The 19,329-nt window shown below is 45.1% G+C and overlaps 1 protein-coding gene across 4 annotated transcripts in view; it reads left to right on the forward strand.

Moving 5' to 3' along the window:
• The window catches only part of CD22 (CD22 molecule), a 182,523-nt gene that overhangs the window by 133,760 nt on the left and 29,434 nt on the right, over positions 1–19,329 (forward strand). For all 4 annotated transcript variants that reach the window (XM_063942307.1, XM_063942308.1, XM_063942305.1 and 1 more), the window contains 3 exons: positions 12,996–13,253; positions 15,223–15,480; positions 18,724–18,981. In XM_063942307.1, coding sequence (XP_063798377.1) covers positions 12,996–13,253; positions 15,223–15,480; positions 18,724–18,981 — 774 coding nt within the window. The remainder of the gene's footprint in view (positions 1–12,995; positions 13,254–15,222; positions 15,481–18,723; positions 18,982–19,329) is intronic.

The following is a 19,329-nucleotide window of genomic DNA, read 5'->3' on the forward strand; positions in this document are numbered from 1 at the left end:
AAGTGGTCTTACGACTTCCCCTCTGGGATGACCATCGACTCCCAGCAGCAACAACAGCAGCGCCAGCAGCAGTAGGCGTTACACGCAAGGATGCATCGGAGGAATCCCAGGCAGGAGAGGAATCGTCAGAATTGCCAGTGACATGGCCTGCAGGACTATTGGCATTCCTGGGGAAGGAGGAAATTGACACTGAGGGAGTTGGTGGGGTGGTTTGCGTGAGCTTGGTTACAAGAGGAAGGGATTTACTGGTCAGTGGAGTGCTTCCGCTGTCACCCAAAGTTTTTGAACTTGTCACTGACTTATTATGAATGCGCTGCAGGTGACGTATAAGGGAGGATGTTCCGAGGTGGTTAACGTCCTTACCCCTACTTATTACAGCTTGACAAAGGGAACACACGGCTTGACACCTGTTGTCCGCATTTCTGGTGAAATACCTCCACACCGAAGAGCTGATTTTTTTGGTATTTTCACCTGGCATGTCAACGGCCATATTCCTCCCACGGACAACAGGTGTCTCCCCGGGTGCCTGACTTAAACAAACCACCTCACCATCAGAATCCTCCTGGTCAATTTCCTCCCCAGCGCCAGCAACACCCATATCCTCCGCATCCTGGTGGACTTCAACACTGACATCTTCAATCTCACTATCAGGAACTGGACTGCGGGTGCTCCTTCCAGCACTTGCAGGGGGCGTGCAAATGGTGGAAGGCGCATGCTCTTCACATCCAGTGTTGGGAAGGTCAGGCATCGCAACCGACACAATTGGACTCTCCTTGTGGATTTGGGATTTCGAAGAACGCACAGTTCTTTGCTGTGCTTTTGCCAGCTTGAGTCGTTTCATTTTTCTAGCGAGAGGCTGAGTGCTTCCATCCTCATGTGAAGCTGAACCACTAGCCATGAACATAGGCCAGGGCCTCAGCCGTTCCTTGCCACTCCGTGTGGTAAATGGCATATTGGCAAGTTTACGCTTCTCCTCCGACAATTTTATTTTAGGTTTTGGAGTCCTTTTTTTTCTGATATTTGGTGTTTTGGATTTGACATGCTCTGTACTATGACATTGGGCATCGGCCTTGGCAGACGACGTTGCTGGCATTTCATCGTCTCGGCCATGACTAGTGGCAGCAGCTTCAGCACGAGGTGGAAGTGGATCTTGATCTTTCCCTAATTTTGGAACCTCAACTTTTTTGTTCTCCATATTTTATAGGCAGAACTAAAAGGCACCTCAGGTAAACAATGGAGATGGATGGATTGGATACTAGTATACAATTATGGACGGACTGCCACGGTTAGGTGGTATAAAAAAACCACGGTTAGGTGGTATATATTGTAATACAATTATGGATGGACGGACTGCCTGCCGAGTGCCGACACAGAGGTAGCCACAGCCGTGAACTACCGCACTGTACACTGGTTGATAAAGAGATAGTAGTATACTCGTAACAACTAGTATGACACTATGACGGTATAAAGAATGAAAAAAAAAACACGGTTAGGTGGTATATATTGTAATACAATTATGGATGGACGGACTGCCTGCCGAGTTCCGACACAGAGGTAGCCACAGCCGTGAACTACCGCACTGTACACTGGTTGATAAAGAGATAGTAGTATACTCGTAACAACTAGTATGACTGACTATGACGGTATAAAGAATGAAAAAAAAACCACGGTTAGGTGGTATATATTATAATACAATTATGGATGGACGGACTGCCTGCCGAGTTCCGACACAGAGGTAGCCACAGCCGTGAACTACCGCACTGTACACTGGTTGATAAAGAGATAGTAGTATACTCGTAACAACTAGTATGACTGACTATGACGGTATAAAGAATGAAAAAAAAACCACGGTTAGGTGGTATATATTATAATACAATTATGGATGGACGGACTGCCTGCCGACTGCCGACACAGAGGTAGCCACAGCCGTGAACTACCGCACTGTACACTGGTTGATAAAGAGATAGTAGTATACTCGTAACAACTAGTATGACACTATGACGGTATAAAGAATGAAAAAAAAACCACGGTTAGGTGGTATATATTATAATACAATTATGGATGGACGGACTGCCTGCCGAGTGCCGACACAGAGGTAGCCACAGCCGTGAACTACCGCACTGTACACTGGTTGATAAAGAGATAGTAGTATACTCGTAACAACTAGTATGACTGACTATGACGGTATAAAGAATGAAAAAAAAACCACGGTTAGGTGGTATATATTATAATACAATTATGGATGGACGGACTGCCTGCCGACTGCCGACACAGAGGTAGCCACAGCCGTGAACTACCGCACTGTACACTGGTTGATAAAGAGATAGTAGTATACTCGTAACAACTAGTATGACACTATGACGGTATAAAGAATGGAAAAAAAACCACGGTTAGGTGGTATATATTATAATACAATTATGGATGGACGGACTGCCTGCCGACTGCCGACACAGAGGTAGCCACAGCCGTGAACTACCGCACTGTACACTGGTTGATAAAGAGATAGTAGTATACTCGTAACAACTAGTATGACACTATGACGGTATAAAGAATGAAAAAAAAACCACGGTTAGGTGGTATATATTATAATAATACAATTATGGATGGACGGACTGCCTGCCGACTGCCGACACAGAGGTAGCCACAGCCGTGAACTACCGCACTGTACACTGGTTGATAAAGAGATAGTAGTATACTCGTAACAACTAGTATGACTATGACGACGGTATAAAGAAAGAAAAAAAAATACCACGGTTAGGTGGTATATAATTATACAATTATGGATGGACGGACTGCCTGCCGAGTGCCGACTGCCGACACAGAGGTAGCCACAGCCGTGAACTACCGCACTGTACTGTGTCTGCTGCTAATATAGACTGGTTGATAAAGAGATAGTATACAACAATATACTACTATACTGGTGGTCAGGCACTGGTCACCACTAGTCACACTGGCAGTGGCACTCCTGCAGCAAAAGTGTGCACTGTTTAATTTTAAATTAATATAATATTATGTACTCCTGGCTCCTGCTATAACAACCTGCAGTGCTCCCCAGTCTCCCCCACAATTATTATAAGCTTTTATACATTGATGTGCAGCACACTGGGCTGAGCTGAGTGCACACAGACTGAGTCACACTGTGTGACTGCTGTGTATCGTTTTTTTCAGGCAGAGAACGGATATAGCAGAGAACGGATATATTAAATAAAAGTTAACTTAACAACAACTGCACTGGTCACTGTGGTAAACTCTGTCTGCACAATCTCTCTCTCTCTCTCTCTCTTCTAATCTATTCTAATGGAGAGGACGCCAGCCACGTCCTCTCCCTATCAATCTCAATGCACGTGTGAAAATGGCGGCGACGCGCGGCTCCTTATATAGAATCCGAGTCTCGCGAGAATCCGACAGCGTCATGATGACGTTCGGGCGCGCTCGGGTTAACCGAGCAAGGCGGGAAGATCCGAGTCGCTCGGACCCGTGAAAAAAAAAGTGAAGTTCGTGCGGGTTCGGATTCAAAGAAACCGAACCCGCTCATCTCTAGTGCTGACATCTGGTCCGGACTGAAGGACCTGCCAACGATTACTGACATGTCGTCTACTGTCACTGCATATGATTCTGTCACCATTGAAAGAATGGTGAAGGATTATATGAGTGACCACATCCAAGTAGGCACGTCAGACAGTCCGTACGTATACTGGCATTTAAAAGAGGCAATTTGGAGGCCCTTGCACAAACTGGCTTTATTCTACCTAAGTTGCCCTCCCTCCAGTGTGTTCTCCGAAAGAGTGTTTAGTGCAGCTGCTCACCTTGTCAGCAATCGGCGTACGAGGTTACTTCCAGAAAATGTGGAGAAGATGATGTTCATCAAAATTAATTATAATCAATTCCTCCGTGGAGACATTTACCAGCAATTGCCTCCAGAAAGTACACAGGGATCTGAGATGGTGGATTCCAGTGGGGTCGAATTAATAATCTGTGAGAAGGGGGATGTACACAGTGAAAGGGGTGAGGAATCGGAGGATGATGATGAGGTGGACATCTTGCCTCTGTAGAGCCAGTTTGTGCAAGGAGAGATTGATTGCTTCTTTTTTGGTGGGGGCCCAAACCAATCAGTCATTTCAGTCACAGTCATGTGGCAGACCCTGTAGCTGAAATGATGGGTTCGTTAAAGTGTGTATGTCCTGTTTATACAACATAAGGGTGGGTGGGAGGGCCCAAGGACAATTCCATCTTGCACCTCTTTTTTATTTCATTTTTCTTTGCATCATGTGCTGTTTGGGGACTATTTTTTGAAGTGCCATCCTGTCTAACACTGCAGTGCCACTCCTAGATGGGCCAGGTGTTTGTGTCGGCCACTTGGGTCGCTTAGCTTAGCCATCCAGCGACCTCTGTGCAAATTTTAGGACTAAAAATAATATTGTGAGGTGTGAGGTGTTCAGAATAGACTGAAAATGAGTGTAAATTATGGTTATTGAGGTTAATAATACTATGGGATCAAAATGACCCCCAAATTCTATGATGTAAGCTGTTTTTGAGGGTTTTTTGTAAAAAAACACCCGAATCCAAAACACACCCGAATCCGACAAAAAATTTTCAGGGAGGTTTTGCCAAAACGCGTCCGAATCCAAAACATGGCCGCGGAACCGAATCCAAAACCAAAACACAAAACCCGAAAAATTTCCGGTGCACATCTCTACAGTGTATATATATATCAGTACAGAGCGGTGTAACTGTGACCATGTGTCCTGACAAGCAGTATAGAAGCTATAGAATAGTATATATTATATACTGGTGGTCCCCAGTCCCCGCAATGCAGCACACTGATCAGATATTTGCAGCACACTGAGCACAGATATGGAGCGTTTTCAGGCAGAGAACGTAGATATTTTCAGCACACTGAGCACAGATTATTTGCAGCACACTGAGCACAGATATTTTCAGCACACTGAGCACAGATTACGGAGCTTTTCAGGGAGAGAACGCAGCCACATCCTCTCCGTTCAATCTCCAAAGCACGAGTGAAAATGGCAGCGACGCGCGGCTCCTTATATAGAATATGAATCTCGCGAGAATCCGACAGCGGGATGATGACGTTCGGGTGCGTTCTGGTTAACCGAGCAAGGCAGGAGGATCCGAGGTTGCCTCGGAACCGTGTAAAATAGGTGAAGTTCGGGGGGGGTTCGGATTCCGAGGAACAGAACCCGCTCATCTCTAGTTAAAACTGCAGGTAAAATTGTTGGGGTACAGTTGCCTAGCATTCATGAGCTTTATAAAAGCAGGGTTTTAAAAAGAGCATGAGGCATTATGTGTGACTCTGGTCATCCACATGGTAGGATGCTTAAAAAACTACCATCAAACAAAAGGTTTAGAGTCGAGAACTGATGTCACGCACCAAGCGACTGCATGACAGTTTTTTGCCTTCAGCTATTCTCATTTTAAATCAATATTATTTAATCTAAATATGTTTGAGAATCTGCTCTGTATGCTTTCTTACTACTTGGTCATTTTTAGCGCAATAGTGCGGTACTTGTAATTTTGTTTAACAAATCATGTTTTTGTTTTGTTGGATGACAATAAACTGTATTATTATTATTATTATTAGTAGTAGTAGTAGTAGTAGTAGTAGTAGTAGTAGTAGTAGTAGTAGTAGTAGTATTATCATCTTGAACCATAGTATCCTCTTTGAAAACAAACAATAATACAAAAATATGTAGATTTAGGGCTTATATCAAATGAGGTAAAGAATTTCCTCATCACTGAGGAATATTCAATACAGTCCTCTATCTCCTTTCCCCCTCCTTAGATGTCCTATTGTCGCAGGGACAAATGCAATTATGGCAAATTTATTGGCATATATTGACCACTATCTCCAACCACTACTTTGTAGAGAACAATCCCACCTCATAGACACTAAGGACGCCCTTAATAAATTGGAGACTGTCAATGGGAAAGTGATTTTATTCTTGTGACAGGGAATGTTTCAACCCTCTATACTATTATTTCACATAATGATCGTATAGAGCAGTGATGGCTAACCTTGACACTCCAGCTGTTGTTGAACTACACATCCCAGCATGCCCTGCATCAGTTTTAGCATGGCCAAATAGCAAAACTGTAGCAGGGCATGCTGTGATGTGTAGTTCGACAACAGCTGGCGTGTCAAGGTTAGCCATCACTGGTATAGAGACTGTCAAAAATGCATTGGATAAGACAGATTTAAATGTTACATTATGTCAGATTTTATTGGAGGGCATTACATTTGTCCTCCAAAACAATTATTTTAATTTTGATGGATCATTCTATAAACAGAACATTGGAACTACAATGGGTACAAAGTTCGCACCCAACTATGCAAACCTCTTTATGTCGAGGTGGGAGGAGACACATGTGTTGGCTGGGCATGACTGGGGTGCGAGCATGGTACACGGTGGAGATACATTGACAATGTTCTATTTATTTAGAGTGGCAATGGTGGTCATTCCGAGTCGATCGCTAGCTGCATTTGTTCGCAGCGCAGCGATCAGGCTAAAAATCTGCAGTTTTGCGCATGCGTATGCGGCACAATGTGCACACACATTGTACGGGCGCAACAAACGATGTGGTTTTGCACAGGGTCTAGCGAATCATTTCAGTCGCACTGGTGGCCGCAGAGTGATTGACATGAAGTGGGCGTTTCTGTGTGTCAACTGACCATTTTCAGGGAGTGTTCGGAAAAATGCAGGCGTGCCAGGAAAAATGCAGGCGTGGCTGGGAGAACGCAGGGCGGGTTTGTGACGTCAAAACAGTTACTAAACAGTCTGCAGTGATCGCAAGCGCTGAGTAGGTTTTGAGCTGCACGAAAAACTGCACAAAAAACTTTGTAGCCGCTCTGCGATACATCCGTTCGTACTTCTGCTAACCTAAAATACACTCCCAGTGGGCGGTGGCATAGCGTTTGCACGGCTGCTACAAACTGCTAGCGAGCGATCAACTCGGAATGACCACCCATGAGTCCACATTGGAGAGTTTTTGTGAGCATCTGATTTTAAATTCCCTAAACATTAAATTCTCCTTTATTAGTAGTTCAGTCAAGGTCAATAATTTAGACCTTACTATTGAGATAAAAAATAATAAATTGAAGCATTAATTTTGAGATGGCCTTCTGTACAGGTTTCAATAAATAATATAAAAAGGTCGAAAGAATAGTGAGTGACAAGTGGAATTTTTTTTTTCAAGATGACACTTCATGTAAAATTTTGCCAGCTAAACCTTAATTTAGTTATAGACAGGCCCTTACAATTAAAGATACAATAGTTTCAAGTGATTTACCTATGGATAGTAACAGTTTATTACCAAGAAATAAGGGATTCTTTTGATTTGTTGTATTGCTTGTATATATACATGTTATGTATGTATATTCACATTGCAAGGGAGTTGGGTATTTGTGAAAAGCAGCTGTTGTTAGAGGTTCCCATTATAAATGTTTTAGTACATAATATGTGAATTTTATATTCAAACAGTGCCCCACGGTGGTAATATAGTGGAGTGTTTGGTGATTTAAATAGAACCCCTCACACAGGGGCGCTTTAAGTGAGGAGGAGGCCATGTCCATTCGGGCCCCCTCCTCTCTGCCGAGAGAGCTGCAGAGTCTGAGCACTAGAGGTGCCAGACTCTTCTGAGCATGTGCAGATCTCCGTAAAAATGGCGCAGTGGCCATTTTCCCAGTGATTTCTCTACTGCGAATATGCAGAACTCCGTGAAAATGTCCGCTGCACCATTTACACAGGGTTTTAAAGGTGGTGGTGATGTCGGCGCAGGACTCCGGAGGAGTGAGTATTAAAAAAATGGGAGCAGTGTGTGCAGTGTGGGCACCCCATGTCCACCACACATTCTGCACCCATTATAGATATGCCAGTGCCATCACAACATTCGGGTGGTTCCCTTGGTGAAGAGTGTGACGACACAGCCGGCGCGTCGTGTCGCACAGTGGTGAAATACGTGCGGTTACTTTCCTAGCCCTGGTCCTAAACATGGACTCCTCTAATTGCCGATATGTTATTAGTTTTATGCTAGGCAATATTGTATTGTATTGTGTTGTTATTATATTGTACTGTTATGTTTTATCTGTTATATTAAAAATATGCAGGTTATTTGGTTATACTGTGTTCAAGGTGTGTAATTGTATGCCCATAGGCGTGCGCAGCACATTTTATTAGGGGGTGCACCATCGGAGGGGTGTGTCTAGCACCACCTTTTGGGCGTGTCTAGCACCATCTATTGACGGTCGACGCAATATAAAATATCCACCATTGTACCAATCCTAATAAAGCTGATACATTGTCAGATGTTGTGGTGTGCACCAAACAAACACCTCTGATGGCACTCACTGCAATTACACTGCTCCTCCTCAGCCTGGTCTGGCTCCCCACTCTTTCCCCTGCAAGCTGCAGCAGCTTACTTACAAGTCAGTCACTCACTGACACTGACAGTCGTAGACTAGTACTGCTGCTGCTGGAAAAACGAGTGACGTGTCAATGCTGCTGCCGGCCGCCTGCCAGTATTGAATTTGTCTTCCTAAGAGGAATGCTGGCTGCATGCTGCTCCTCATCAGTGGCTGACGTTGGCATAGCATAGAAGGAGAGAGGTGGGCATGTGGCGGGTGTGGCAGGGGGGCTTGCGAGCATGTTTTTGTACATGTAGGTGGAGCTGGGAGTTTGAAAGCCGGTGGCAGTGGCATCCTTGATTAACCCGGGCGTCCGGTCAGTAATGCAGTCCTGACAGGGTGCAGCGCAGAGGGGACAGTAATCAGCTTGCTTGAGATCATTGTATCAGCCATGTGAGATCGGGGTGCCAGACATTAGGGGGTGCCTGTGCGCACCAGGCACCCCCCCTGCGCACACCTATGTGTATGCCAGAGTGTTAGTAACATAGTTAAATCAGTTCATTGTAATGTAAGTCCCCTAGCTGTACAATCAGATGTGATTAGGATGAGTAGGTTAAGCATACTTGCGTACTTTTGAAAAGTAGTTTCAGGGAGATTGTAGGAGCGCCTTTGGGCGTATCTATTTCCACTCAAGAGTGTTTCCCGCAGTGTTAGGTGAAAATGATAGTACGAAGAGCAGCATACCACAGAAGGTGATATAGTATGCACACAGTGACACAGTGATTAGCGTTCATAGCACCCTGCATACCCTACTTGCTATAAACATATTATATCACCCTGCATACGCTATCCACTATATACCTATTATATCACCATATGTACCCTATCCACTATATACCTATTACATCACCATATGTACCCTATCCACTATATACCTATTACATCACGCAGAGAGGGTTAGGTTAAAGTGCCACCTGGGGGGGGGGGGGGGGTTTGGATGAGGCTGCAGGGGGGAACGTTAGGGTTAGGCTGCGGGGAGGGGGGTTAGGATTAAGCACCACGGGGGGGGGTAGGTTTAGGCAATAAGGGGGGATGATTAGGGTAAGGCTGCGGAATGTGGGTGTCAGGTTTAGGCACGGTTCGGGTTAGGCAATAAGGAGGGAGGTTGGGTGGGAGTTTGAATACTTACCTCAACCCTGTCAGTATCGTGACTATCAGGAGGCCAGCGTCAGTATTGTGACCCCGTCCCCTGGAATCATATACCAATCCCCCTTGCTCAAAATAGGGTGTAGTAGGGTATGCCGACAGCTGGGTGAGTGCAAATGAGCTCCTTGCAGGCTCGTTGCGCTCGCCACGCTGCGGGCATGGTGGCGCGCTATGCTATTTATTCTCCCTCCAGGGGGGTCGTGGACCGCCAAGAGGGAGAAAAAGTGTCGGTATGCCGGCTGTCAGGATTCCGGTGCCGGTATACTGTGCGCCGGGATCCCGACAGCCAGCATACTGAAGACCACCCCTCAAAATATACCTATTATATCACACTCTGTACCAACCCTACATAGGGGGTACTTCAGACCTGATCGCTGGGATGCCAACTTTGCTGTCCTGCATTCAGACAGTCGCCTCCCAAGGGGAGTGTACATTCGCCGTGCAAGTGCGTGATCCCATGTGTATGCCGAGCTGCAAAAATCCACTGTATGCAGTCTCTATGTATGTGCTGTATGCGCAGGTCAGTACTTACTCCTACAGTGTGATGAGAACAGGCTGATCGGGTCCGAAGCTGACGTCACACACCCTCCCTGAAAACGCTTGGACACGCCTGCGTTTTTCCGTACACTCCCTGTAAATGGTCAGTTACCACCCACAAACAGCTTTCTCCTTTCAACCACCTTCTGAACGCCTGTGTGATCGTAATTTACGCACCATCCTGATGATGTTCAGCGATGCCTGTCGTTGTTAGGCGATGTACGTGCGCATTGCAGTGTATACGCATGCACAGTCTAACACTGATAGCGGAAATACTCAGCAGCGATCAGATCTCATTTACCCCCACAGTTTGTTTCCTTTCCCCTGCAACACCCTGCCCTACCCAGCCACCATGCATCCCATCCATGATGCCGCTTGGTTTAATCTAATTTCCTTACATTTTACAGAACACTCACCATTGGGGGTAAAGAGGTCACCGCTGCTGCTGTTGCCACTGCTGACACTGCCGCCTCCGCCCGCGCACATTTCTGCTCAGTCTCTCCCGTGTGCACTGCTGGGCAGCCCCCGCTACGCCACAACTCGGCAGTGGCCAGCATTTAAATAACACAACATAAGGGTGACCCCTTATGAATAATAATAATAATAATAATACACAGGGAATTTGAAAAAGCAGAGCAGCTGACAGAAGGACAAATGGGACACCAGGGGACAGTGGGTGTAAAACAGCAATTTGCACCAATGCTGACATGCATGCCCACAAATGCCAGGGGTGTCGCTGGGCATGCAGCAACAGGACACAGGGCATGGAGGGGTCAGCCCAGGAAACACGACACCTCACCTGCACCCGCTGCACAGACAGCATGTGTTCCATAGGTCACCATACCCTATGTGCCTGTAGCACCAAGTGACCAGGGGAAGCCATTCCCCTATTAGCTCCCTTACCTGACTCCCAGGGGCTCACTCTGACCGATGTCAGTCGTTAAAGGGTAAGCCTTCCCTCTCTAGCAGCCGAGAACAGCTCTGCCATTCTGCCCTCCGCTGCTCCCCCCACCACCGGTCTCCTCCTCCAGCCTCTCTCCATCACTCCAGCTCACAGACAGCTACAAGAAGCCATGCCCCCTCATGTACCAGCAGCGCTGTCACACACCAGAGACCAGCCCCCACCTGTACCCGCTCCTTAGCGCACCGCTACTTTGGTCTTGATAATCAATGGGTACAGCCCCGCCTCCCACCTGGCTGCATACTGTCACTCATGGCCGACTCGTCACTTGTGCTGGCTCTGCCCCCGGTGCTTTAGTACTGGCGCATGCGCAGTCTACATTGACATAAGTACATCTGAAAAAACGAGAGAACGCGGAAGATTTGCGGGGCAGCGGGAGGCTCGGTTAAAAACGGGAGCCTCTCGCTGAATGTGGGAGGGTAGGCAAGTATGAGGTTAAGTGGAGCTGCAGGTAATCTGATCCTATGCACCCCATTGTGTACAGGAGCCCAGACACCTCGTCTCCACTCCTCTGTGACCTCCTGACAGACCAGCTTGTGTGATGAATAGACAGGGGAGGGTATAACAAGAGCAGTGACCTCTACTGGTGAGGGAGAGATCTGCACAAAAGGTCAGAGAGTGGATGTACCTCTGAAGTGCAGACACTGACTAGGCACTGCGGTGCCGGCAGTGGCGAGAATCTGTGGCGCAGGACGCTGTGTGAATTGGTATCCTAGACCAGGGGACACAGAACCACGGCCAGTGTGTAACAGCAGGAGATCGCAGGCATCTGTAATACTAAACTACAGTAGGACTTAGTAAGTAAGATACCATCCTGGCTTGCAATTGTTAATGTTATTGTGTACTGTGTGTGTATATTTACAATAAAGGGCATTTGCCACTTTACTAAACTGTTTACCTGAGTGATCAGAGAATCCGTATCTTCACAAAGAGTGTACAACTTCCACCATTCCACTTTCAAACCCTATTAATCAAAGACAAATTCTAATTAGTGTTGTGTTATTTCTTTGCATGAACCATTTTGCTTACCGAAAAAAAAAGTGGAGGTATATGGGGGGTCATTCCGACCCGATCGCGGAACTGCACATGCGCCGGCACCGCAGTGCCCTGGCGCATGCCAGAAGGCCGAAGGCCGTTGTTGCCAAGCGATCGCCTCTGAGGCAGAGGCAGTCGCTGGGCGGGAGAAGGCCCGACGGCGTCGTTAAGCTGCCGTTTAGAGGGCGCGGTCCGTCTAACGCAGGCGTGGCCGGACCATTGTGGGGGCGGGCCGTGGCGGCAGCGTGACGTCACACGCAGCCGCTGCGACCCGGGGCAGCGAAGAGGTTCTCCTGGCCAGCTGCAGGAGCTGCGCTGGCCGGGAGTAACTCCTGAGATGCAAAAGCATCGCCGCTGTGCGATGCCTTTGCACTTCTGCGGGGGGGGGGGGGGGCGGCACTGACATGCGGGGCGGACTAGCCCTGTGCTGGCCGTCCCCCCGCATGTCTGAATGCCTGATCGTAGCTGTGCTAAATTTAGGACAGCTACGTTCAGCTCGGAATGACCCCCTAGGAGCATATGGCTGATTATTACATGGACTTTTCCTATTGAAACAAAGATTGGCACAAGGACTGATTATCATACTCTATTGGACTACAGGTTTTTTTACGTGTCCTTAAGAATATTTCCAGTACATATAGAAATAATTGCTTTCTACCACTCTGGGGCACTGTTTTGTATGCAGTACATTTCATTTCATTTCACCTTAGCAGAGCAAGATTAGCTGTTTGGTGACTGGCCTTAAACTTTTAGTTAGGGGCCAGGAGTTGACCTAGACTTGAGGGATGACTGTGGAAAAATGTAAAATTATTATTTATTTTCAATTCTACTTGAGTTCATACAAATAAAAACACTGATTATTTTTGAATAATAAAAAAAACTGCTTTCTTCTAGATCCTCCCAAGGATGTGAAGATTGTCCTAGAACCAGCTTCACAAACTTTCCGTGAAGGAACCAAGGTTAAATTTGCTTGTGTTGTCGGAAGCAGCAACCCAAGTGTAACCAGCATTGTATGGCTCAAAAATGATAAACAAGATTATACAATCAGGGGAGAAATATCTATTAGAGCAGAGGACTCTGGGATGTACACTTGTCAAGCTGGAAATAATATAGGTCAATCGTCATCCCAACCCGTTTCCGTGGAAGTCCAACGTGAGTACAGGATTATCTATCTTCAATTATTTATTGATGCGGCTATTTAGCACTGGGTGATGGGAGGGAGAATGGAAATCATTTTCTTTATTATTGAGTTAGGTTTTCTGTATTTTATACTGTGTTTCTCCACTTTGAGCTATATTTATTTCTAGCACCCATGCAAACCCATATTGTTAGCTGGCACTCAGAATATGGATCGAAAGCACTCTACATTAGCAGGGAAACCATCTTACAAAAGAGGCAGCCATCTTGAGCACTCTACATACTGTAGTTTACAGTGGCTGTATACCACATATGGACTATAAAGGTAAAATATACAAACAGAATAACCAGTTCTGCAGATTTTTTTATTCCACCAGTAAAAGTATCAGATGAGGAAGCCATCTTGGGTGCACAACATACAATAGGATACAATGGGTGGGATAGCAATATGTGGTGATATGATAAGACTTTGTGGAGAAATAAAGTACACAGTATAAATAATATACAACAATATACACAAAGAATCATTTGTTCTATGGAATGTGCAGAAGTAAACAAAGCAAAGCAGCCTTTTTAGGCATAGTGCATTGACTACAATGTTTAGGATAAGCCAAACCTTCATATGCATTCCATAAAGGGGAACTACAAAAAGAAGCGTATGAAATATACAATACAACAACCGACAAACAAAAAAGTTTTGTGTGCAGGTACATACACAGTACAGCAAGCTCCACCTACAACTCTGAATCGGGCCATTAATGTACAAATTGCCTTATTTGAAAACCCCAACCTGCTCGCCCCACTGGTCCATTCCCACCATCAACTCTTATCAGCTCTTCGTTCTTACTGATTAGCAGGATGAAGATATTTGTCTAGAATCCAAATGTTGGTGACGCTGATTCAAGGTTTATTTCCCCAATTAGTGGCTACAGTCTGGGATAAATCACATTCAGCTCACAGCTGGGGGAAAATTTACAAAAGAATCGTGTTTGTCTTCTAAACCAAATCGCTGGACTTCACCAGCAGTTTAGAAGGTCAAAAATCCAGATTTACTGAGCATCGTTTTTAAGTGTTGTCTTCAGATGGCGATACCCAGTGGTTTTCTCTGTGTAAAACCAGATTTCCCCCTGTAGACGGCGCTGCCAGTATGACTGACATGACACCAATGAAAACTGATTAAATTTGAGTATCATTTCCTATTGTTTTCCTATTGGTAGAAGGCATTACATGCAACTGTGTCACCGAACAACCCTGACACACTTCTGTCTAGGGGCCTGATTCACAATGGTTTGTGTACAGATGTTATGTTTGGGGGTCTGCACAGGTGCAAGACCGATTCATCACATGTGCAGAACGAATCCTGCAAAGTCGCTTGCAGCCCCCTGAGAGCTGATGCATGATTGACACATTGGAGCATATGGTTAGGGGGGGTTCTTCAAAACGGGGACATGTTGCTCCCGGTTCGAATTGCACAGCCACTTCTTTGCAATTCCATACAAACGTGAATCAAGCCCTAAGCAAAGGATACAATGTTTGGCCATATTGTCTAATGCAGTCTATTGCCATCTAAAGTTGTGTTTCCTCTGTGAATTCCCATTGGTATTGCTGTTAGTAAATCTCTAATTCCCAGAACTGACACCATAACGCAGAAAAACACCAAATAAACCACAACTGACCTTAAGTAAATTTACTCCCTGGGGCAAATATAGCTTCTGTATGCCTTGCTTTTTATGTATTTCCTATATTTACCAAATAACAAAACTGATATATATATAATTTTACATTTAATTTTGGAAATGCTCCAAAAAATGTCAAGATTTGGTCTAACAATACAAGTTATGGATAAACCAATAGCATTATGCCTACACAGCACTATCACATAACGTGGCTGCTATCACTGTTGTTTTTCTAGCATTCTAGTATTCATGTTTGCTGCTTTCCATATTCTGTAGCTATTCATATTGTGCTTTACAAACGTTTTCAGATGCTCCCAAAAAGCCAATTATCAACACAGAGGGGTCCGTAGTAGAAGGAAAGACTGTAACCCTGAATTGCTCCACTACTGCAAACCCACCGGTCTCTCTTTACATATGGTACAAGAATGGAATGCAGTGTTTCAATAGCACCAACAGTATATATAAGATTAATGCAATAACAACATATGATAGTGGATCTTATACATGTGATGCTCACAATACTCTGGGATCAGACTCATCAGACCCTCGAAAAGTGGACGTAAAGTGTAAGTATTTCTTTCTTTAAAGTTATGTAAGGTGATGTACAGTATAACGTTATATATTAATATTGTTGTATTGTTGTATCAGTTGTATCTAGCATGAGAGAAAGGATTTTGTTGATGTGGTTCAAATCCAACCTTCTATCACGTTTTTGGAACTGAGTCTTACTCACACGCAGGGCCGATGTTCACAGGGGTGAGTGGCCTCCTGCTACCACACGTGCGCAAAATTCCCTAAACGCTCCTATGGTGTATGTGTTAGTGGTAGAACTGGCGATTTGTGGGGGAGTGAAATTCCATTGATATAATCTTCCACTGAATGACGCTCCGGACTGTAATTGTAGAGGCCACATTCTGCATTTTGCTGTATTTATAGTTAATAAATGGATCAGGGATGATGGTTGTGGTATCAAGTCATAGCGCACAGCGGCTGAGGTATTATAAAGGAGACTTTGGACGGATAGGGGGGATTTCATGAGGAACTCTTAAGGACAAATTCCAGTGGAGAAATTCTACAACCAAATGTGCCATGAGATGAATATTTTGAGGAAAACTAATGAGCATATGTGTCCTTTGAAAGTGGTTCTCTACTGTATAAACAATATTGTTGGTTTCTATGACTATGGAGGACTGATATCAGGTTAATATACAGAGGTTGCAAAGAAGGATGAATTACATCTGCTATCCTTTTTTTCCCCCCATGTGTTTAGTCCATAGTGGGGCCCCGAGAGCCGTAATCTGGTTTGTTGTTTATTCCTCTTTATTTCTTGGCATTAGAAATCACATTACTGTATGCTTGAGATTGGCCCCTCAGACATAGAAGACACTCCTTAGTTTTTTCTTGGACCTGGGTTGAGCTTTATAGAGAATGTAATGCCTTTGAATAATTTAAGTGTATTCCATGACTAAAGACCCTCCCACACATGGAACGATATAGCTGACGGAATCATAAAAAAGCTATATTGCTCCGTGTGTATGCATGATATCGTTCATTGGGCGCTACCATGGGGTCATCTGTCGCTTCACCTGGTCTTTCTGTATGTTCAAAAGATCAGGCGATGCGGCTGACATTCCCATGCAGCGCTATGTGGGAGAGGGGGGCCAGCATAGTGGGTGGTCATGCACCGTATCGCCCCATGTGTTGGGACCGCCCAATATGTCGGCCCTCGGATCATCAGTTACACCGTTTGTATACATCGTACCATGAGCGGGGGACTTAAGATCTCATGTGTTGGCCTGTCGGTCAGTGCCATCTAGTATCCACAAGTTTGTACTATTGTTGGCATTACCAAATGGTGACAATGGCGTCGCCCTCCCAGCACCCCTAGCTAAATACAGCAGGAAATCCTGTTATGCTCAGCAGCACTGTCTGCAGCTAGTGCAGTGTGTGTAGCTAATGGCAGCGGTAAGGTGGTCAGATGGTACAGTGTACCGGCTGCTAATTTCTTAACGGTACGCCATACCGGCCCATTCCACCATACTTGCACCACTGAGTATTTATGCATGTTTTGTGTGTTTTGGAACTTGGTGTACAGAAGTAAGGGCAATGCATAGGTGTACGCATTGTCAGTTGCATCTCCACTTACATGGAAGGGACGTTAGTACACACCAGGGGCCCAGCTTACTGCTTGCTCTGTAATGTCATGATCAAACACACGGAGATGAATTGCCCAGTGCGGTTATGAGTCTCACTTTGGCTAATCGATTTCAACTTTGCATTTGCAGTCCTTAGGGGCTGTTTCCCATTGTAGACATTGAGGCAAGGGCCGGCAGGGTCAGATGGACAGGTGGGCCGAGCTGGTCACAGAGAAGTCAGGAAGGCCACGCGCAGCGCAGCTACCCAAATCTCTGTTGTGCCCCCCCCCCGCCGCCCAAAAATGGGTGCGTGCCACAAGTCCACACCCTCCTGACTCATGCCACGTCCCATGCGGTGTCCGTACGCCCACCGCCCCCTGCTCGTACTGTGCAGATCAATAAAAATGGGGGGGGGGGGAGTGTAGCACGAGTCCAGGCCCCCATGACTTGTGGAATGCCCTCGTGCACCGAGCATGTGCACCCCCCCCCCCCCACCGAGTGGGCGAGCTCACATGCCGAGTGCATGCATGAGGATGCCAGGGCCGAATTCTTGCCATAGTCCGTCCCTGTTTGAGGCTATCATATTTATATTATCTGTGACCACATGATCGATATACCGCTATTCTCACTTTTACCAATAAATATAAATATGCGGTATATGTAGTTTTACCATACATGGAATGAGTAAAAACAAACTAAAAATTAGTTATTTATAATAAAAATATAATAACAAAATAAATATACATATTCCACACAGCAGTCTTCTATTATGTGTGATATGAGTGATAAGTCATTACTAGGTTCCTAACATGATAAATACTTCTGTTCAGTGTATTATATACAGCCCTGTCCCTTGATAGTAAATATATCTGTGTACTTCCAATACTGACAAAATTTATTTTTTGAAGTAAACTACCGTATAATTTCTCTATACTATCATTTTTCAAAATTGTACATCTGAAAAAAATTCAAGCATTCCTGTAGGGAACATAACATTTAAAAAAAAATGTTTTTAAGAATATTGTCAGTACATACTGAATAGAAATAATTGCTTTCTACCACTGTCGGGCACTGTTTTGACAAAGTGTACGCATTATATCTAATTTCACCTTAGCAAAGCAAGATTAGCTGTTTAGTGGCTGGCCATAAGTTTTTCGGTTGAGGCTAAAGGTGGGTACACAACTACACACTGGCCGATATATCGGCCTTTCTATTGAACGGCCGATATATTGCAGGTCCGTCGGCCAGTGTGTACGGGCGATACGTCTGTGAACTCCGTCGTTCACAGACATATCGCGTCGGCCCCGCAGCACAGCCAACGGCCAATATATTTACCAATATATTGGCGCATTGCTGTGTGTACACATGCTGCGGCAGCCCGCGGTGATTGACAGCTGAACTGGGCGGGCGTGTGTACACGCCCGCCCAGTTCATGATGTCAGTCCCCGACGGATCGGGCAGTGTGTGTATGCACAGCACACTGCCCGATCCGTCCATAGATATATCTGCAGATTAATTGATCTGCAGATATATCTTTCCAGTGTGTACCCACCTTAAGAGTTGACCTAGACTTGAGGGAAGGCAGCTGACTATGCAAAAATGTATTTATTTATTTATTTATTTATTTTATTCAACTTACATTCTATAAACCAAAAACTGTCTACTTTCTTCTAGATCCTCCCAAGGATGTGAAGATTGTCCTAGAACCAGCTTCACAAACTTTCCGTGAAGGAACCAAGGTTAAATTTGCTTGTGTTGTCGGAAGTAGCAATCCAAGTGTAACAAGCATTGTATGGTTCAAAGATAAGGAAAGGTTACAAACATTCAGGGAAGAAATATCTATTAGAGCAGAGGACTCTGGGATGTACACTTGTCAAGCTAGAAATGATATAGATCAATCGACTTCCCAACCCATTTCCGTGGAGGTCCATTGTGAGTACAGAATTATCTATTTTCAATTATTTATTAATGCGGCTATTTAGCACTGGGTGATGGCAGGTGGAATGAAAATATTATTCTTTATTATTGTGATAGGTTTTGTGTGTTGTATACTGTGTTTTCACTATTTATTTCTTGCATCCATGCAAGCCCATATTGTTAGTTGGCAGTTAGACTATGGATTCAAAGCACTTTACATTAGCAGGGAAACCATCTTACAAAGAAGACAGCCATCTTGAGCACACTACATACTGTAGTTTACAGTGGCTCGGCTGTATACCACATATGTGGAAAATATACAGACTAATGAGCGTATTTTTCATTTAACCAGTGAAAGTACCA

This window comes from Pseudophryne corroboree, chromosome 10 (genome assembly GCF_028390025.1).
Source record: "Pseudophryne corroboree isolate aPseCor3 chromosome 10, aPseCor3.hap2, whole genome shotgun sequence".
Classification (NCBI taxonomy): Eukaryota; Metazoa; Chordata; class Amphibia; order Anura; family Myobatrachidae; genus Pseudophryne; species Pseudophryne corroboree.